General features: G+C 41.1%; 1 protein-coding gene across 5 annotated transcripts in view; it reads right to left on the reverse strand.

Annotated features, from left to right (window-relative positions):
* Nucleotides 1-22,671, reverse strand: part of LOC106089473 (protein bride of sevenless) — a 32,456-nt gene that overhangs the window by 5,148 nt on the left and 4,637 nt on the right. For 4 of the 5 annotated variants that reach the window (XM_059363094.1, XM_059363095.1, XM_059363093.1 and 1 more), the window contains exons 2-4: nt 9,467-9,661; nt 2,174-2,614; nt 1,650-2,099 (exon numbers count right to left, since the gene is read on the reverse strand). In XM_059363094.1, the coding sequence (XP_059219077.1) occupies nt 1,650-2,099; nt 2,174-2,614; nt 9,467-9,509 (934 nt within the window). In that variant the 5' untranslated portion in view covers nt 9,510-9,661. The remainder of the gene's footprint in view (nt 1-1,649; nt 2,100-2,173; nt 2,615-9,466; nt 9,662-22,671) is intronic. The other variant, XM_059363096.1, reaches the window with a different exon arrangement.

The raw sequence follows: 22,671 nt of genomic DNA on the forward strand, positions 1-22,671 counted from the left end.
ATTTGGTTCCTAGTGTTTTGATCGGGCGACAGCCATGTGGCTTTGTGAAATCTGGTCCTACTAACTACCATGTTTTTTGCCACGGCAAAATCTATCAGCCTCAACCCATTACTGGACGTTAGCTCGTGGAGGCTAAACTTTCCGACTGTTGGACCAAAAATGTCTAACTTCACTATCTTCGCATTAAAATCTTTCATAACGATTTTAATATCATGGGTGCGGCAGCTCTCATATTCTCTCTCTAGGCGCTCGTAGAAAATGTCCTCGGTCTGCTCGTCCTTGTCTTCCGTCGGGGCATTGGCACAAATAAGGCTGATGTTGGAGAATTTGGTTTTTAGGCGGATTGTGGCTAGCCTCTCATCCACCGGAGTGAAGCTGGAGACAAGGTGTTTCAGTCTCCGACTAACCATAAATCCACAGCCAAATTGTTTCAGTCTTCGACTTACCACAAATCCACAGCCAAATTTATTCCTACCTCGTGTTATGGCAGCTATAGAATAGTTCGTCACCGTTTGGTATTGTAGTGTCGCCATTGCCAGTCCATCGCACTTCCTGTAAGGTTGCACCTTACCTTACATACGCGCTGTACGCCAGCGCGTATACTGCAACTCCTCTATAAAGGGAGCGGACATTTCAGGTGCAGATCCGCAAATCATGGTCCTTTTTTCGTTTGCGTGGGTCGTCAATGTTAAGGAGTTCCGTTTTTACTATTGCTTTGTTTCTCACAGTTTCCCCAGGGCGGGTTACTGGCCCAGCGCCCCAACCGCATGGGTTTTGTGGGATTACATATATATCCCTCGTTGTGGCGACCCGTTTGCTCCAAAATTTGACGCTCGCCTCCAGCCGCCGCTAACCTGCGAACAGACGCTGATGTTGGCCATTGGTTATTTGAAGGCGCCAATAAATCGCCTTGCCATCTCGAGTATCATTGACTCCCACCTGACTCCTCACTGAGGTTATCCTCTCGAAAACTCAATAATTTGCTACCAGTCTTGTGAAACAGACAAAGTGTGCTGGGGTGTCACCTTCGTTTTTGTGCTGCTCATGGCTATGTCGACTCAAACACATAACAAGTGACACTATGGCCTCCCAGTATATGCTTTTCAGTGGATTCTTTTACAAAATAGGAACCGTGTCTAACAACTGACAAATTTCGAGCAAGAGGTGATGTAATCTCACATTTCCGTTTCAAAAGGCTGTTTGCAGTCATGATTGTCCAAACCAACTTACCGAGTGTTTTATACCATTGTACAGTCGAAACCGCATAACTGATATACGCTTTAGTGAAAAATCCCGCTTTTGTGAAACTTGATGGTAAGAACCATTATTGGTGTTGTTCAATGCATTTAAGTTCGCTTAAGTGAAAATCGCTTAACTGAGAATTTTTACACCCCCAATTCCATTGTTGTATGAAACTGAGAACTACTGAACATTGTTCTTTTTCAACTCAAGTTGTTTCATATGTAATTAGAACTTTGATATGAAAATTGGCTTGCACTTAAGCGTATATCGCTTAAGTGACAATTAATTTCTCTTATCCGAATTACGCTTAAGTGAAAATTACGGATAAGTGAAACCTAGGCGATGTAGTTTTGGCATTTCACTCATGCGGTTTCAACTGTAAACATTTTTAAGTTTTTTTTTCTTACCCATTATAAAATGACGATCTGTCCTTTCCGTAGGCACGGCAAATATCGTTCCATTCTCCTTAAAATGTGAAGCCATTTTATTACCAAATAGTATATAAATGTTACTATCACTCTTGAAGTGCATAAGGCACATATGCTCCTTGCGCGTGGCATCCATAAAATCATTATAGACATTCAAATTTTCAGTTAAAATCTCCACCGAGGCAATTTGATCGCCCCAAGGCATTTGATGCAGCAAATGGGCAACTTTGGGAAACAAATCATCGCGTGTGGAAGGTATGGGCCAAATGTTGTAATCCAGATCATCGATGAAATCCTGCAACATCATGTAGTAGTCAAAGTCGATGAATATGCCCAAGGCATGGGTGGTGCATTGTTGCTGATATTTGATTTCTTGCAATATGATGTTCTCCACCAAATGATCGGCTTCCAGGTGTATGGCACGTATACCTGTATAAAAAAAAACACACACACACACAATAATTAAACATCCTTTTAGTTCTGTCTCTCTATCTATATCTCACCTATTTCAAAATTTGCCTCCAACAGATTGGCCACATTCATGCGATTTATAACAAACATTGCCGATGCTGGATCTGTTGTCATCACACTCAGTAACAGATCACCCTCCATGTCATGGACAAAATCATTTTCCGTTTTAACCACCGTTAAATCTTCTTCGGAATTTGGTATAATGGCATGAATGCCATGCATACAAATGTCATTGGCACTTGTGGTCGTTTCCATTGGTTCCGGCTCCGGTTCCTCTGTTGTTGTGGTCGTCGTGGTTGTGGTTGTTGTAGTTGGTGGAGGTCGTCTTGTTGATAGGGATCGTGATTTGGTTATTTTTGGCGCGGCTTTAGCGGGTGGCGGCGCTGGTGATGAGGATTCTTTTGTTGTCTCCCCTTCATCTGCCATTGTTAAGGGTAAGGCACAGCAGCAGAGAATGGTGAGAACGCAGAAAACTGAAAATGTGAAAATTATAAAAATTGGGGATAATGAATTTTTGCAGAGGAAGAGTTTTACTTCATATAAGGTATGCATCAAATTTTCTAATAATATCATCAAATAAAATATCCTTAAAGGCAATAGGTTAGGTTAGGTTAGGTAAAAGTGGCAGTAATTTACAGACTCATTAGGACAATTTTAAGTCCATTGTGATACCACAGTAGCGACAGACCAAGACTTCTGGCGGGAATCGAACCTACGACCCCTGAACTGGCAAGCACGCTACCAACTCGGCTACCGCGGCGCCTTATAAGTGATCATATTTGTATCGTAGATAATGTCACTGGAATGTCTTGGGTTAGAAAAGTTTCGCCAATCATTGTTACATTAGAGGTCAGCCTTTGCTAAGACACTAGAAAGTATTTTCGTAAGTTTGGTATTAGTCTGCATGTCCCAGAACCAAACCAGGGGGCATACAAGGACCACCATGGTGTTCCATAAGACTATCTTGTCTATGATAGGTTTACAAAGTCTCGTCAATATGGCGAAAGCAAAAAGGACTCTACAGGGCCAAGGACATCCACAAGGTAGAGTTAGGAAAATGCAAGAGCCAGCTAAAAAAGGCTCAGAATAAATCCTTGATGGAACTCAATAGCTCTGTGGAATATACATTCTATGCCTCTAGGCTAGGGAAGATCCTTGCCACTAGATAATCAGATCTTCCGTATAACATTGCCAAAACGCTGAAGAAGAAAAAGAGCTCCCCGCTTTCAAGTACTCTGGGAAGACCAAGCCAGTCTTCCCGCAATGGAGACCCCAGACAGTGTCCTGCGGAGGGAGACAAAGTCGGAAATGCAACGAAGGAATCGCCTGAGTCTTCATCAATGACTGTGACTTCCAAAAGGATGCCACAGCCATCACGGAAGGGAAAGATTATCGCTGAGAAAGGTAAGAAGCCGCCCTCTTATGCCGGAGTGGGAAGGAAGCACAACAGATATGAGATGACTTATGCAGGCATCAATTTTGGCTGTACATCCGGTAGGATTCCATCAGATCGTCAGTCCCAAGTGGAGCATCTGGTAAAAAAACGGGTTTTTTGATACCGTGGATGCATTGCATCCACCAGATCGTCGGTCCCAATTGAGGCATTTGGTAAACGAACGGGTTATCGAACATGTGTTGAACTCTGAAGGGGGTCAACCCATACGGATTATGAGCTGCGAGTATAGAGGGGGACATCTTAACGCTGCTCTTTGCGTCAGCGGAATGTATTGATACCATTAATCGATGGAAGTATCCACATTCCCTAGGGCGTAAAGTTCGACCTTGTGAGAAAGATGGACATCCCACCGCTCACAAAGGCGATGGTCTTCAACAAGGATGTGGGCAGCGAAATCACAAGGGGGCGCACGATGGAAGTCTTAAACAAGCATAACCAAGATTTGGTCATGGAGAAATGGGAGGTTTTCCACAGGGTGGAGAGGGAGAAAGGAACTCTCCTTGTGGTGGGCGTTGATAAAGTCTCGGTGATAAGTTTTGCTAAAACTAAAAGGATGGGGTCATGGCCGTCTTTTTCAAGATTGAGTAGACTTGGATAGGCAAATACCCTCATATTGAGCCTTCAGGCGGTGCAGTGGCGGGACACTCAATACCCCCTAACGAAGAAAGAGGAAGGAACTCTCCTTGTGTTGGGCGTTGATCAAGTCTCACTGACAAGTTTGGCTAAAACTAAAAGCATGGGGCCATGACCGTCTTTTTCAACATTGGGAAGACTAGGATAGGCAAATACCCTCATATTGAGCCATCAGGCGGTGCAGTGGCGGGACGCTAAATGCCGCCTAACGGACAGGGGACCAACGACGAGACAATTACCAACGCTTTCAATATTGGGAAGATTAGGATAAGCAAAGATTCTAATACTCAAACATCAGGCAGTGCAGGGGCGAGAGACCCAACACAGCCTAACAAATAGGAACCCAACGACGGAATCATCAGCGACTTTCTCGAGATTAGGAAGACACACGTTGGAAGTCTTAAACAAGCAGAACCAAGATTTTGTCATGGAGAAAAAGGAGGTTTTCCACAGGGAGGAGAAGGAGGAAGGAACTCTCCTTGTGCAAGGCGTTGATCAAGTCTCCGTGAAAAGTTTGGCTAAGTTTTGGGGCATGGCCGTCTATTTCAAGATTGGGAAGACTAGGATAGGCAAATATCCTCACATTGAGCCATCAGGCGGTGCAGTGGCATGACACTCAATACCCCCTAACGGAGTGGGGACCGACGACGAGACAATCACCAACTCTCTCAATGTTGGGAAGACTAGGATAAGAAAGATCCTAATACTAAAACATCAGGCAGTGCAGGGGCGAGAGACCCAACACAGCCTAACAAACAGGAACCCGAGATTAGGAAGACACACGATGGAAGTCTTTAACAAGCATAACCAAGATTTGGTCATGGAGAAATGGGAGGTTTTCCACAGGGAGGAGAAGGAGGAAGGAACTCTCCTTGTGCTAGGCGTTGATCAAATCTCCGTGACAAGTTTGGCTAAGACTAAAGGCTTGGCTTACTACGGGGGCATGGCCGTCTTTTTCAAGATTGGGAAGACTAGAATAGGAAAATATCCTAATACTAAAATATCAGTATGTGCTGGGGCGAAGGACCCAACACACCCTAACGAACCGGGGCCCGACGACTGAACCATCAACGACTTTCTCGAGATTAGGAAACTAGGATGGAACAAGTAAAAGCGTGCTAAGTTCGGCCGGGCCGAATCTTATATACCCTCCACCATGGATCGCATTTGTCGAGTTTATTTCCCGGCAACTCTTCTTAGGCAAAACAGGATATAAGAAAAGATTTGCTCTGCTATTAGAGCGATATTAAGATATATTCCGGTTTGGACCACAATTAAATTATATGTTGGAGACCTGTGTAAAATGTCAGCCAATTCGAATAAGAATTGCGCCCTTTGTGGACTCAAGAAGTAAAATAGAGAGATCGATTTATATGGGAGCTGTATCGGGCTATAGACCGATTCAGACCATAATAAACACGTATGTTGATGGTCATGAGAGAATCCGTCGTACAAAATTTCAGGCAAATCGGATAATAATTGCGACCTCTAGAGGCTCAAGAAGTCAAGTCCCCAGATCTGTTTATATGACAGCTATATCAGGTTATGGACCGATTTGAACCATACTTGGCACAGTTGTTGGATATCATAACAAAATACTACGTGCCAAAAATTCATTCAAATCGGATAAGAATTGCGCACTCTAGAGGCTCAAGAAGTCAAGACCCAAGATCGGTTAATATGGCAGCTATATCAAAACATGGACCAATATGGCCCATTTACAATACCAACCGACCTACACTAATAATAAGTATTTGTGCAAAATTTCAAGCGGCTAGCTTTACTCCTTCGGAAGTTAGCGTGCTTTCGACAGACAGACGGACGGACAGACGGACGGACATGGCTAGATCGACATAAAATTTCAAGACGATCAAGAATATATATACTTTATGGGGTCTCAGACGAATATTTCGAGTAATTACAATCAGAATGACGAAATTAGTATACCCCCCATCCTATGGTGGAGGGAAAAAAAAAAGATCCTAATGCTGAAACATCAGTCAGTTCAGAGAAAGAGAACTCAATGCCGCCTAACGCAAAGGGAGCATACGATGAGGCTATATGACCTACTCCCAAGAAGCTCATTTACTTAAGATTTGGAAGACTAGTATAGGCAAAGATCCTAATGTTGGAACATCAGGTAGGGCAGGGATGGTAGACTCAATAAAGCCTAAGGAACAGGAACCCTATGATGGAGCCATTACCGACTTTTATAAGATTCGGTAGACTAGGCAAAGATCCTAATAGTAAAACATCAGGCAGTGCAGTGAGTGGAGACTCAATGCAGCTTAAAGAACAGGGAGCAGAGGATGAGATCATCACCTACTCTAAAGATTCCCATCTGCTAGAGGACCAAGGATTGAGGTCATTCAGATAAACCTCCACTGGAGATAGACAGCTACTCACTCACCGATGAAGAAAATCAACAAGGGCAAGATTCATATTGCCTTAATTCAGGTGCCATGGACGACCCGGAACAAAGATTCTGGACTGAACCATATCAGCTATCAATTATTCTATGTTAACACTAGTACTTGGCCGAGGACCTGCGTTATTTGTCATACAAATTTAAATTATCTCTCTTTCCATAAAGTTGTCAACGCCTTATAACACCGATTAGATTAAGTAATTGGAAAATGGATATCCAACGACTGTGCCAAGTATGATTCAAATCGGTGCATAACCTGATATAGCTGTCATGTAAACCTATCTTGGGTTTTGACTTCTTGCGCCGCTAGAGGGCACAATTCCCTTCCGATTTGGTTGAAATTTCGCATGAGGTGGTTTATTATGACTTCCAACAACTGTGGTGAATTGGGTTCAAATCGGTCCATAACCTGATATAGCTGTCATATAAATCTATGTGGGCTCTTGACTTCTTAAGCCTCTAGTGGGCGCTATTCTCGTCCAATTTGACTGAAATTTTGCACGTAGTGTTTTGGTGTCACTTCCAACAATTGTTTTAAGTATGATACAAATCGGTCCATAACCTAATATAGCTGCCATATAACCCGATCTTGGGTCTTGACTTCTTGAGCCGATTTGGCTGAAATTTTGCATGAGCTGTTTTATTAGGACTTCCAACAATTGTGCTAAGTATGGTTGAAATCGGTTCATAACCTGATATAGCTGTCACATAAACCTATGTGGGGTCTTGACTTCTTGAGCCGCTAAAGGGCACAATTATCCGATTATCCGATTTGGCTGAAATTTCGCATGAGGTGTTTTGTTATGACTTTCAACAACTGTGTTGAGTATGGTTGAAATCGATCAATAACCTGATATAGCTGCCCTAAAAACCGATCTTGAATCTTGACTTCTTGAGCCTCTAGAGGGCGCAATTCTTATCCGATATGAATGAAATTTTGCACGAAGTGTTTTGTTATGATATCCAACAACTGTGACAATTATGGTTCAAATCGGTTCATAACCTGATATAGCTGCCATATAAACCGATCTTGAATCTTGACTTCTTGAGCCTCTAGAGGGCGCAATTCTTATCCGATTTGAATGAAATTTTGCATGAGGTGTTTTGTTATGATATCCAACAACTATGCCAAGTATGGTTCAAACCGGTATATAACCTGATATAGCTGGCCTATAAACCGATCTTGAATCTTGACTTCTTGAGCCTCTAGAGGGCGCAATTCTTATCCGATTTGAATGAAATTTTGCATGAGGTGTTTTGTTATGATATCCAAAAACTGTACGGAGTATGGTTGAAATCGGTCCATAACCTGATATAGCCGTCATATAAACCGATCTGGGGGCTTGACTTCTTGAGCCACTAGAGGGCGCAATTCCTATTCGATTTGGCTGAAATTTAGCATGAGGTGTTTTTTTTATGACTTCCAACAGCTGTGCTAAGAATACTTCAAATCGGTCCATAACCTGATATAGCTGCCATATAAACCGATCTGGGGTCTTGACTTCTTGAGCCGCTAGAGGGAACAATTCTTATCCGATTCGGATGAAATTTCGCATGAGGTGTTTTTTTATGACTTCCAACAACTGTGCCAAGTATGGTTCAAATCGGTTTATAAGCTGGTGTTGGTGTCATATAAACCGATCTGGGGGCTTGACTTCTTGAGCCACTAGAGGGCGCAAATCCTATTCGATTTGGCTGAAATTTAGATGAGGTGTTTTTTTATGACTTCCAACAACTGTGCTAAGAATACTTCAAATCGGTCCATAACCTGATATAGCTGCCACATAAACCGATCTGGGGTCTTGACTTCTTGAGCCGCTAGAGGGAACAATTCTTATCCGATTTGGCTGAAATTTCGCATGAGGTGTTTTTTTATGACTTCCAACAACTGTGCCAAGCATGGTTCAAATTGGTTTATAAGCTGGTGTTGGTGTCATATAAACCGATCTGGGGACTTGACTTCTTGAGCCACTAGAGGGCGCAATTATTATCCGATTTGGCTGAAATTTAGCATGAGGTGTTTTTTTATGACTTCCAACAACTGTTCTAAGAATACTTCAAACCGGTCCATAACTTGATATAGCTGCCATATAACCCGATCTTGGGTCTTGATTTCTTGAGCCGATAGAGGGCACAATTCTTATTCGATTTGGCTGAAATTTTGCATGAGCTGTTTTATTAGGACTTCCAACAACTGTGCCAAGTATGGTTCAAATCGGTTTATAAGCTGGTGTTGGTGTCATATAAACCGATCTGGGGTCTTGACTTCTTGAGCCGCTAGAGGGCGCAATTCTTATCAAATTGGAATGAAATTTTGCACGACTTGTTTTGTTATGATATCCAACAACTGTGATGAGTATGGTTGAAATCGGTCCCTAACCTGATATAGCTGTCATATAAACCTATCTGGGGACTTGACTTCTTCTATTTGCCTAAAATTTTTTACGACGGATCCTCTCATGACTATCAACATACTTATTTATTATGGTCTGAATCGGTCTATAGCCTGATACAGCTCCCATATTCAACGATCTCTCTATTTGACTATTTGAGCCCCCAAAGGGCACAATTCTTATTCGAATTGGCTGACATTTTACACAGGTCTCCATTACATAACTTAATTGTGGTCCGAACCGGACCATTTCTTAATATTGCTCTAATTGCGGAGCAAATCTTTTCTTTTATCCTGTTTTTTGCCTAAGAAGAGATGCCGGGAAAAGAGCTCGACAAATGCGTTCCATGGTGGAGGGTATATAAGATTCGGCCCGGCCGAACTTAGCACGCTTTTACTTGTTCTCACTTACTTACCCTTAAGTTGATGTATTTTTGATTTTCGAAATTTCCAAGCCATTATCCTTATGTGATATTTGTATGCGGTTTATTTTATTCACTCCTTCTTAAAAATTTTTCTTAGTCAAGACTTTCTTAATTTTTATTCACTTTCATATTATATCTGTATATAATGCTTTTAAAAACACTTTCTTAACAACTGCAAATTCTTAGCTGTAATTTAAGAATTTCTTTATTAAAATGGGGTGTTTATTAACTGTGGGTAGATTTCATAAAAAAATACTTAATGATGCATTATCCAAGGAAAAACAAAATCAAAAAATTCAGTTCATTAAACCCGTACAAAGGAGAGTTTGTGGTAGATGTTAACTCTTCATAGTCGAATTGAAAAGTATGTACTTTGGCTAACACTTCACTGACTGTAATGCCAATATTGCGTTCTTTACACAACACTAACTAAATTAGCAATTTCTACTTTTATGAGCCACTAGTTTCTATGATTCTTGACTCTTAGTTTTTGTCGTTTTTGTTATTCTATATCTTTGTTTCTGGTTTTGTGGTTAGATGTTTTGTTATTTTTTTTATTGCATTCCCAAGGTATATAAGTTTTTAGTCTTGGCCATAATGAGCGATTACACATCTTTGCTATTTCTTTGGTTTTTGTTGACTTTTTTTGGTTTATTTATTTTTCTTTATCTTGTTTTTACTTTATTTATTTTTTTTTCTTCTTTCCCAGTGATTTCTCTCATTCTTGTTGAACATTTGTTGAATGTCTTTCTTTTGTCAATGGTCACTTGGTCAGTTGGTGGGGTGTTTATTTGGTTATTTCGCTTGTTTGGTTTGTGGTTATGTCGCCATGACTGTGTTGGTGTTTTTCTTCTCCTTATTTTGTTATTTAGTTTTTATGTCCTTTTTGTGGTACAATTTTAATCGCCTTAATGCCAATAACATATATCTATCTATCGGATACTTGTACTTTCAGATACTCTTGTATATTCATGTTATGTGGTCTTGTTAATGAATGACGGTAACTAACATGTGTTACAATGAACAGTATTTCCCATAAAGAAACATGATTTTCAAGGATAATCCCGCGGAAAATTATGGAAAAACAGACATTGATTGGTATGGGTAAGTATTATAATATTGTATGCCTTTTACTTCACTTAGCCAATTGAGATCCATTATGATACCACAACAAATTTAGAAGAATACACTTTATGTAACACTGGCTGAACCGGGCCCGCTCCGCTGCGCCTTCTTTTACTTTATATGAAACAAATGATTCCTTGGAATATTTATTTTCGACAATTAAAGAGCTTTTAGTGAAATACAATGCTACGAAAATAGCATGGTATGGGGTGATGCCCCAAATACATGGTCCTACATTTGGATATTAAATTCGAATTCTACTCCCAATTACCTTTATTTGAGTCCCATATTGCGATGGTCAGTAAAAAATTGCTGTTTGTGGGGTATTTTGGGAACAGGGTAGATCCCCAGAAAATTGGTCCCGAAAGTGGGTATCACTTCTTGCTCTACCTCCCAATGACTTTCATTAAAGTTCCACATTGACATTGTCGGTAAATATGCCTTACTTAGGGGTGTTTTGGGGATTGGGGTGTTCCCCCAAACACTAAGCCCGGAAAATACATCAGCAACGTGCTCTATTCTCACATATCCATATATCATTTATTTGAACCCCATATTGCCATTGGCCTCAAAATTGGATATCAAATTCCTTTTCTAATTTCATTTAAACTCCTTCATGCAAAAGTCAGCAAATATGTCCGGTTTGGGGTATTGGCCCTAAAAACTATGAATCTTTAGTTCCACTGTCTTGAAGACCCAAATTGTCTTGGTGAGCAAATATGTCCTATTTGGGGGTTGATATGGTGGTAGGACGTCCCCCAGACAGTTGGCCCCTAATGTTGATATTAGGTGCGTGGTCTACTCCCACATATCTTTAATTTGAACCCCATATTTCCATAGTCGGCATACATGACCGGCTTGGAGGGTGTTTTGTGGGATGGGCGGCCACTGAGTGAGTTGGCCTTGAAAATATATATCGGATTCGTGTTTTACTCTAAAGACCCTTTTATTTGAGCCTCATATTGCAAATACTTCCTATTTGGGTGGTGTTATGGGGATGGGGTGGTCCCATTGACACTTTTCCTGAACATTGATATCAGATTCGTGCTTTACTCCCAAAGACCTTTCATTTGAGCCCCATATTGCTATGGTCGTAAAATTGTCCCCTTTGGGGGATATTTTTGAGGAGGGTGGCCCTCAAACACTTGATCCCACACTTGAATATCAGATTTGTATTCTACACTCAAATACCTTTCATTTAAGCCCCATATTGCCATGGTCAGTAAAGAAGTCTAGTTTGGGGGGTGTTTTGGGGAAGGGGAGGACCTCCAGGAACTTTGTCCTAAATTTGGATATCAGATTCGTATTTTACTCGCAAATACCTTTCATTTCAGTCCCATATTGCCATCGTCGGTAAATATGTCCGATTAAGGGGTGTTTTGGGGGTTGGGGTGGTTCCCCAAATACTAAGTCTTACAATTTGATATCAGATACGTTTTCTAATCTTAAATACCTTTGATTTGAGACCCATATTGCCGTGATTGGTTTATATATATATTTGGTAGGTTTTGAGGTGGGGCGCCCCCCCCCCAGCTTAGTTGACCCCAAAATTGTATACCAATTTCGTATTTTTGGGAAACCATGAGATGGCATACAAAAGTTCGCTCAAATCGGTGCACGAATCTTCGAAATCTAGCTTTTTTGAAAATTGGGGTTAGGGGAAGGCTCCGCCCCCGCTTCGGATATCAAATAATTTAGAGCCCTATTTTTACCGGAGCTTCAAACTCTACCATCTGTGAAAATTTCATGAAAATCGGTATAGCCGTTTTTGAGTCTATATGGAACAGACAAAACAAACTAACAAACAAAAAAACAAACATAGCGTAGTTGATCTTAACATAACTGCACAATCAGCGTTGTCGAGTGGAGAGTCTCAGTGAGAGGGCGGATGGCACCGGCTCTTGCTTAAATACTGAGCGCCTATGATGCTCGATATGAAAAGGCGAGTTATTGGCGCCTTTAAATAACCCACCATTTCCCGCGGTAATCGGTCATATAGAGCGGAACGAGCTTGCTCACCTATGAGATCTTGACGAGGAACGCTACCTCCAAATGCAAATGTGGCTAAAAAATATCAGGTTATGGACTGATTCAGACCATATTTGGCGCGTATACTAGAGGTTATAGATACAGTGACTGTAAACAAGTAAAAGCATGCTAAGTTCGGCCTGGCCGAATCTTGGAAACCCACTACCATGGATTCTGCTAAAAGTTTATACAAAATAAACTATGTTGAAGGGGACAATTTTATTCAACATACCAAACTTCGGTCAAATCAGCAATCGATAATCGACAGCTAAATCGGGCAAAAATTGGGGTTTCCAGAGTCTCAAGAAGTCAAATCGGGAGATTGTTATAATCAGGTTATAGACCGATTTGGACCATACTTGGCACAATTGTTGGAAGCTATAACAGAATACTACGTGTCTCAAACTTCAGCCAAATCGGACGAAAATTGGGGCTTCCAGGGGCTCAAGAAGTCAAATCGTGAGATCGGTTTATATGGGAGCTATATCTAAATCTGAGCCGATATGCCCCATTTGCAATTCCCAACGACCTACATTAATATTAAGTATCTATGCAAAAATTCATGCGTCCGCTTGCGTAATTTTGACAGACGGACGGACATGGCTAGATCGATTCAGTACGTAGAGACGATCCAACATATATATGCTTTATGAGGTCTTAGATGAATATTTCGAGGTGTTACAAACGGAATGACGAAATTAGTACGTCCCCATCGTATGGTCGAGCAACGTCCCCAGCAACTGTAACGTCCGGGCTCTTTACAGAGAAGGTGCAGTATATGCACTGGCGGATGAACTTGAGAGGCACAGGACCAGTATTACCGCCATACAGGAAGTGCGATGGCTTGGGAAAAGGTGACACAAACACACCGAAAGGCGAACTTCTGTATTCTAGTAGACAAAATAGGTGGCATAAATTGGAGACCACCGTAGAGCAGAGGTTAGCATGTCTACTATGACACTGAACTCCTGCGTTCGAATTTTGGTGGAACTTCAAAACAAATTTCAGCGGTGGTTATCCCTCCTAGTGCTGGCGACATTTGTGAGGTACTTTACCCCGTAAAAAACTTACCCCCAAAGAGGTGACGATCTGCGGGACGCCGTTCGAACTCGGCTATAAAAAGGAGGCCCATTATCATATGATAATGATATGTGAGAAGTTTGCCCCTGTTTCTTAATGGAATGCGCATGGGTAAATTTTCCGCTAATATGAAGCATGAATTTGGCTGTGGATTTGTGGTTAGTTGGAGACTGCAAGACCTTGTTTCCATAAATGGCAATTCATCAACATCAACCTTATTTGTGGCCATGATCTGGTGTAAGACAAAAATGACCAGACCAAAGATCTACGAGTGCGTAGATAGAGAATACCGCCGCTGTCCCGCCCCTGATATTAAGGTCGTTCTGGGAGATTTTAATGCGAAAATAGGAAAGGAACATGTCTTTGGCCCTTCGGATTATAGATTGAGGCTAATAGACTTCGCCGCGGCAAAGAACATACTGGTTAGCAGGATCAGATTTCAACATCTAAGGATTCACACGGCTACATGGCTGGGGCCGGTTAAAAACCGAGAAACCAAAAAGATCATGTTGTTGTAGATGGAAGGCATTAAACCAGAGTGTTTCCATTTCTTTGTTGCAGCAAAGTTTCGCATCCGTCTAAGCGTGGCGAGAAAGGTAGATTCAGACACTACACGGAAGTTGGACAAAGAAAAGCTGTAAACGCATCAGATGGCAACTCCTTGTCTCGATGAAATAAAGGCGCAATGGCAAAGCATTGCACATTCCATGAAAAATGCAGGGATATCCATACTTTGGTACCCAAAGCCTTCACCAGGAAAACCATAGTACCATCAGGAGTACGCGTCACATCATTCGCCGTCGGCTATAAAACCGATGTCCCTTATCTTTGAGGTAAAACTTGCATCAGATAGCACTCATTGATATGTAAGAGTTTGCCCCTGTTCATTGATGATGTATGAAAACTTATTGAGATTCCTTTGCAGGATATTGTCCGGCTATAGACCATTGTTGAATGCTTTCTATTCAAAGAATATTACAGCAAAAAACATTTAAAAGTCAACAAAAGTGTGTTGTTGCTAGAAGCATTTGACTGGCTATCCGTATCGCGATTCCAATTTCGATCAAGAAATATAATCAATGGACAATGTCAAATGGATCATGGTGTTTTACATACCGTCCCAACTAAAGTAGGTTGTAAAGCTCACATCTGAATTTGAACAGGGCTCTTTAAGGCAACTTGTGAATCAAGCACAATGGAAAACAAATAAAATATTACTTTCCTTATTCAAATCCAACTGGCAGGTGTATAGGGCAAGAGTTTCCTTTCATGCCCTTTCGCTTGGATTTGAAGTTTTGTTTCCTTTCCAGCAAAACACTTATCCAGCAACGCATACGCGATGATTGCAACCGCAGCATACTATGACCCGTACACAAGAAATGGGACAAGAGGGAATGTGCCAACTACAGAAGAATAAGTCTCCTCTCCATTGCATATAAGATACCATCGAGTGTATTGTGTGGAAGGTTAAAATCTAAAGTCAATGAGATAATTGGGTCCTATCAATGCGACGATGTTTCAGATAAGGAGACAGCCTATGAAGTAATCTCTTTAATATCCTGCAGGAAAAGAGTATACGAGATGTGAATAAGCATGTCACACTACTTACAAGACAACGTATGCTACACGCCTCTGCCCACGACATCGATATTCGAGCACCGCAAGTAGTAACTGCAGCCTTTGAAAATATCGAAAGAGAGTCAGAGCAAGTGGGTCTGACAATACATTAAGATAAACAAGTAAAAGCGTGCTAAGTTCGGCCGGTCCGAATCTTATATACCCTCCACCATCGATCGAATTTATCGATTTATTTTCCCGACATCTCTTCTTAGGCAAAAAAGGATATAAGAACAAATTTGCTCTGCTATTAGAGCGATATCAAGATATGGTCCGGATTGGATCACAATTAAATTATATGTTGGAGACCTGTGTAAAATGTCATCCAATTCGAATAATAATTGCGCCCTTTGGGGGCTCAAGAAGTAACATAGAGAGATCGATTTATATGGGAGCTGTATCGGGCTATAGACCCATTCAGACCATAATAAACACGTTTGTTGATGGTCATAAGAGGATCCGTCGAACAAAATTTCAGGCAAATCGAATAATAATTGCGACCTCTAGAGGCTCAAGAAGTCAAGACCCAAGATTGGTTTATATGGCAGCTATATCAGGTTATTGTCCGATTTGAACCATACTTGGCACAGTTGTTGGATATCATAACAAAACACGTCATGCAAAATTTCATTCCAATCGTATAAGAATTGCGCACTATAGAGGCTCAAAATCAAGACCCAAGATCGGTTTATATGGCAGCTATATCAGGTTATGAACCGATTTGAACCATACTTGGCACAGTTGTTGGATATCGTAACAAAACTCGTCGTGCAAAATTTCATTCCAATCGGATAATAATTGCGCACTCTAGAGGCTCAAGAAGTCAAGACCCAAGATCGATTTATATGGCAGCTATATCAGGTTGTAGACCGATTTGAACCATACTTGGCACAGTTGTTGGATATCATAACAAAATACTTCGTGCAACATTTCATCCCAATCGGATAAGAATTGCGCTCTGTAGAGGCTCAAGAAGTCAAGACCCAAGATCGGTTTATATGGCAGATATATCAGTTCATGGACTGATTTGAACCATACTTGGCACTGTTGTTGGATATCATAACAAAACACGTCGTGCAAAATTTCATTCCAATCGGATAAGAATTGCGCACTCTAGAGGCTCAAGAAATCAAGACCCAAGATCGGTTTATATGGCAGCTATATCAGATCATGGACTGATTTGAACCATACTTGGCACTGTTGTTGGATATCATAACAAAACACGTCGTGCAAAATTTCATTTCAATCGGATAAGAATTGCGCTCTGTAGAGGCTCAAGAAGTCAAGACCCAAGATCGGTTTATGTGGCAGATATATAAGTTCATGGACTGATTTGAACCATACTTGGCACTGTTGTTGGATATCATAACAAAACACGTCGTGCAAAATTTCATTCCAATCGGATAAGAATTGCGCACTCTAGAGGCTCAAGAAATCAAGACCCAAGATCGGTTTATATGGCAGCTATATCAGGTCATGGACTGATTTGAACCATACTTGGCACAGTCCTTGGATATCATAACAAAACACGTCGGGCAAAATTTCATTCCAATCGGATAAGAATTGCGCACTCTAGAGGCTCAAGAAATCAAGACCCAAGATCGGTTTATATGGCAGCTATATCAGGTTGTAGACCGATTTGAACCATACTTGGCACAGTTGTTGGATATCATAACAAAACACGTCGTGCAAAATTTCATCCCAATCGGATAAGAATTGCGTACTCTAGAGGCTCAAGAAGTCAAGACCCAAGATCGGTTTATATGGCAGATATATCAGATCATGGACTGATTTGAACCATACTTGGCACTGTTGTTGGATATCATAACAAAACACGTCGTGCAAAATTTCATTTCAATCGGATAAGAATTGCGCACTCTAGAGACTCAAGAAAACAAGACCCAAGATCGGTTTATATGGCAGCTATATCAAAACATTGACCGATATGGCCCATTTACAATACCAACCGACCTACACTAAAAAGAAGTATTTGTGTGAAATTTGAAGCGGCTAGCTTTACTCTTTCGGAAGTTAGCGTGCTTTCGACAGACAGGCGGATGGACGGACGGACAGACGGACGGACATGGCTAGATCGACATAAAATGTCGCGATGATCAAGAATATATGTACTTTATGGGGTCTCAGACGAATATTTCGAGTAGTTACAAACAGAATGACGAAATTAGTATACCACCATCCTATGGTGGAGGGTATAAAAAGTCACCCTATGCAGGACACTGATACTATCCGTGCTGTTGTATGTTTTCGAAGCATTGGTACTTGTGAAAGCAGATAAAGTAGTACTTGGAGTGTTTGAGAGAGAGAGTGAGACAGAGAGAGAGAGGGAGAGAGAGATCTTTCGTAAAATATATAAAACAATCTGCATTAATGGAGAATCTTGGCGTGGTAAGAATACCAACGTCTTCAGATATGGGACAAGGAGCGCAGAACATCGAGGCGATTGGAATGGAATGGAATGTTCTACAATGATAACTTAAGTAAATAAGTTTGGAGTGTTTCAGCCAAAAGAAAATATTTGTCTTTTGCCTTTTTGGCCCCTATGTTGAAAAAGCATTTTGCATTCCGCTACAGACTTAAAAATATTTAAAAAAATAAAATTTCCCTTCAACATATAAGAGAAGAATCCCCTGTGGCTGTAAACCTTGCAAAAGTTGCCAGCATTATTGAGGCGTATGAAAATTCCTTCTCAAGTTATCTCCGGGTAATAAACCCCAAATCAAAAATAAGCTTCAACTTGCCTTTACTTACACTTTTACACCCACTGTGCAGGCACAGATATTAGAAGAAATTAAAATTCATTGGGTCAGTACAGGCATTGAACAATGGTTCATTACAAAGTCAGCCAAGTCACTGCAAGTTGCTGCATTAAGTGCCAACATTTCTGTCCACCTAAGGCTGTTTTCATTTTTCCGGTTTCACTTTCATTCGCGGTCTTTTGCAAGGTTTTCTTTTTGGCCTTTCCTATTGCCTCTGTAAACCCTTGTCGAGTATTTACACATAATTTTCTTATTTTTCATATTTCACTTAAATGATTTCCTTTTTCGTTTTTTTTTTCCTAATTTTCTTGCGATTTCGTGCGTCTTTTCTCAATGAAAAGTAGTTCACATGTCCATTCAGCTGCCACAAAAAAAGGTGTTGTTTGTTTTGTGTTTTTTTTAAATTTCCACATGAGTGATGTTTACGGACGTTCCTTCCCCTAGATTTTCTTTTAGTTTTTATTGCAAATATTGATTTTCTGTTTTGACTCTTGTTAAACCTGAGATTGAGTTGAATATGGGCGGGTAGAACTAGGTTTCTTAGTTGGTACTTTGTGTTATATTCCTGCTGTCACCTCTAATTGACTTAGGTGTTGGATATGCCTAAAAAAAAGGGGAAACATGCTGAAATCTGCATTACTGCTTGGAAAAGAGATTCAAACAAACCTAAATACTGCCAGCGACCCATATAAGAGATTAACCAATATTCCTATTCTTCTCTTTCTCTTTTTGCAATAGTTTGGTATTGATTTTTTAGAAGCCATTTTGCTAGACATTGCCTTGTTGATTTAAGTTATCCCAGCAATAACCTGCTGCATTTTGAGCTCCTTTGTAAGAGAAGTTCAAGCTGCTCAGCGCTAATGGTGCACTTAATACACTGGTGAAATTTTAAGGCAATGTCGCTCTTGGAATCGCTTCCATTATGCATGCAATATACCTGTGGCGTTTTGCTGGGCAGGAAATTGAACTTTAAATCCAATATTTTGGAAAAGGCAAGAAAGACTCTTGCCCTGTACACCTGACAGAGAGCCATTGGCAAAAGTTGGGGGTTTAGACCGCGCGTCATCCATTGGGTATATACGGCAGTTGTCAGACCTATAATGCTATATGGTGTTGTGGTCTGGTGGACGGTGCTTCAAAAGTCCACCTATTGTTCAATACTTAACCGGATCCAAAGGATGGCTTGTTTGTTCATCACAGCAGCACTGAGAACGACACCATCTGATGCACTGAATTCAATTCTACATCTAATGTCTCTGGACATTGTGGCTAGAGAAATTGCAGCGACCAGTGCCTTGAGGTTAAGGGAGCTTTCTCTTTGGCCATGTGGCGGCTACGGACACTGTGTACAATGGTACAATCCTGGTACAATGTCCAATGTTCCAGGTAGTGTGGATTACACACTACCTAAGCCGCTTTTTAATAAAAAAAAATACTGTACCACTATTCCAGATAGAACCGATTGGAACTACGATATCCCTGTTAATAGAAAGTACATAGACTATACGGATAGATCTATACGGATGGTTGCAAACTAGACGACTAGGTGGGCTTTGGGGTGTACTCTAAAGATCTAGAACTGGTTATATCGAAAAGGTTACTCGACCACTGCAGTATGTTTCAAGAGGAAATCCTTCCAATGAAGGAAGTGGTGGAATGGCTAAGATATCTTCTCAGACAGCCAGGCAGCCAATAAATCCCTAGAGAATTTCTTTCTGAACACAAAAACCACCCTCGACTGTTGCAGTTCTTTCAACGAGTTGGCTGAACACTTCAAATTTCTGTTTTTCTGGATGCCGGGCCACAGAAATATCCCAGTGGATTGTAAAGCGGACGAGCATGCGAGACTAGGAATTACCTTACACATTCCAGGGAAACTATATCTGTGGGTATGCCTCTAGCGACATGTAAGCTAAGTCTTCAGTATCAAGCTCGAAGGCCAAAGAATGATAGATGGTCACAAAGAGGGGGCTGTGAGCATTTCAAAACTATTTGGCCTAATCTAGATTTGAAGAGGTCTACCACTTTGCTGTCATTGGCTAGAACAGACGTCTCAGTCATTGTGTCCGTTATGAAAAGTCACTGTATAATCGGAAAACATGACAGACTAAAGGTTGCCAGAAACGACTTTTGCCGAAGCTGTGCTGTGAATAGACTATGGACCACCTTCTGTGCGGGTTACCCGCTTTTTAAAGCGATCTGGATGGTTCAAGGTAGGAACTAGAAGTCATCTTTCTTCTTCTGTTCCTTTGGTATCACAATGGACGAAAACCAAGTACGGTGCAAATCAGCCTATAACCGAGTTACCGATTTTGGATCTTAAGCCCATAACAGACGCACCCGACTTTATTGAAATTTAGAAAAGTGAGTTTTATTTGGCCTGTCGACATACAGAAAGAGTATGCTTCAGATCGGACTGTTTTAAGATATAGTTGGCTTATAGACCAATCTGTCTATCAAGGGTCTTATTATTAGGCTTCCATCAAGCTTGGAACAGTGAGTTTTATCATGATCGTCGACATCCAAACCGAATATGGTACAGTTCGGTACATGTTAGGATATAATTGTTATATACGATATCCTGAATTAGAGTTTTTAGCCCATAAAAGCCCAATTTATTACTTAATTTCGTTTAAATTTGAAACAGTGATTAGGTCTAGGCCTTTTTTTTCCCACCCATAAACACCACCCAACGGGACACTTTTATCGCTTTTGGTAATATGGGTATCAAATGAAAAGTATTTCAAAGTAGAGTACAAATATGACATACAAATTTATTCCTTGGTGTTTGAGGGGCCCTCCGCTCCCCCAGTAGGACATAATTACCGATTGGGACAATACGGTACTCAAACGAAAGGTATTTGGGAGTTAAATGCGAATATGGCATTAAAAATTGGGTTCAAGTACTTAGGGGTGGCCCCAGGCTCAAAACCCCCCCTAAAGTAGCGCCCAAAATCAAGAGTAGACTTATCAGGAAAATACGGAACTCAAATGAAAGGAATTCGGGAGTAGAATACGAATAGGATATTTAAAGTTGGGTCCAAGTATCTAGTGAGCCGTTCCAAGTCCAAAATCGCCCCAAAAGTACCGCAAAAAAATCAAAGTGGTCCGATTGGGACACAATGGAACTCAAATGAAAAGTTTCCGCGAGTAGAATATGAATATGGTATCAAAAATTGGATCCAAATACCTAGGGCGTTCACCAAGAGCACCGCCCAAAATAAAAAGTGAACCGATCGAGACAATATAGGACCCCAATGAAAGGTATTCAAGAGCAGAGTATGAAAATGATACTGAAAATTGGATAAGGACAAGTATCAAGGGAGCCGTCCCAAGTCCAAAACCTCTCAAAATCAAAGTGGACCGATCGGGACAATATGGGACTCAAATGAAAGGTATGCGAGAGAGTAGTACGAAGATGATTATCGAATATTAAAAATTGGGTGTAATTACCAAGGGGGCCGCCCCAAAATCAAAATTGCCCCAAGTGGGCATATTAGGCCATCATGAAAGCGGTATGTCATTAGAGCCGCTCTGTCGTCCTGTCGTTCAGCAAGTGATCGTGACAATAAAGGACTAAAATAAATTGTAATTTATTTGAGTCCTGTAGAATGACAGAGAATGTATTGTACTCAAATGAGAGGATATGCCAGAAGTCAATCACTAGAATACTAAGCTGATATCCAAATTTTGGATGAAAGGTTTGGGCGGATCGACCCCACCCAAAAACACCTCCCCAAAGGGGAACAATTTACCGACCATAGCAATGTGGGCACGAATCGTGAAAATTCGGTAAAAAGTGTCTATGGGGCCTCCCCACCCCTATAACCCTCCCCGAAAAGGGGGTATTTTAGAGCAATATATATCCTCAGGGCCAAGTCACTCAGTAGCCGCCCATCCCCCAAAACAACACCTCCCCGCCCCACCCAACCCCATTACAACCCCTAAATAGGACATATTTGCTCACCATGACAATTTGGGGCTCAAATAGAGTGGAGCACAATGTCGATAATTTTTAGGCCAGACATATTTGCTGGCTATTGCAATAAGGTGCTCAAATGAAAGGTATTTGTGATCATAAAACGAATTTGTTAATCAAATTTGGGGCCAAGTATTTGGGGGACGTCTCATCCCAAAAACTCTCCTTAAACCAATGGCAATATGGGGTTCAAATAAATGCTATTTGAAAGTAGAGCACGATGCTGATATTTTTTCAGGGCTAAGTGTTTGGGGGACCACCCACTCCCCAAAACACCCCTAAATCGGTCATATTTACCGGCTAAGGCAATATGGGGCTCAAATGAAAGATATTCGGGAGAAGAACACGAAATTGATACCAGACTTATTTACTGGCCATGGCAATATGGAGCTCAATTAAAAGGTATTTGGGAGTAGAATTCGAATCTGATATTCAAATGTGGGACCAAGTATTTAGGGACCGCCCCTCCCAAGAAATACCCCAATGAGGGCAAGTTGACCGACTATGGCAATATGGGGTCAAATCAAAGGTATTTGGTATTAGAAAAAGTTTTCGATATCCAATTTTGGGGCAAAATGTTTGGGGGCTAG

This window comes from Stomoxys calcitrans, chromosome 2 (genome assembly GCF_963082655.1).
Source record: "Stomoxys calcitrans chromosome 2, idStoCalc2.1, whole genome shotgun sequence".
NCBI classification, from domain to species: domain Eukaryota; kingdom Metazoa; phylum Arthropoda; class Insecta; order Diptera; family Muscidae; genus Stomoxys; species Stomoxys calcitrans.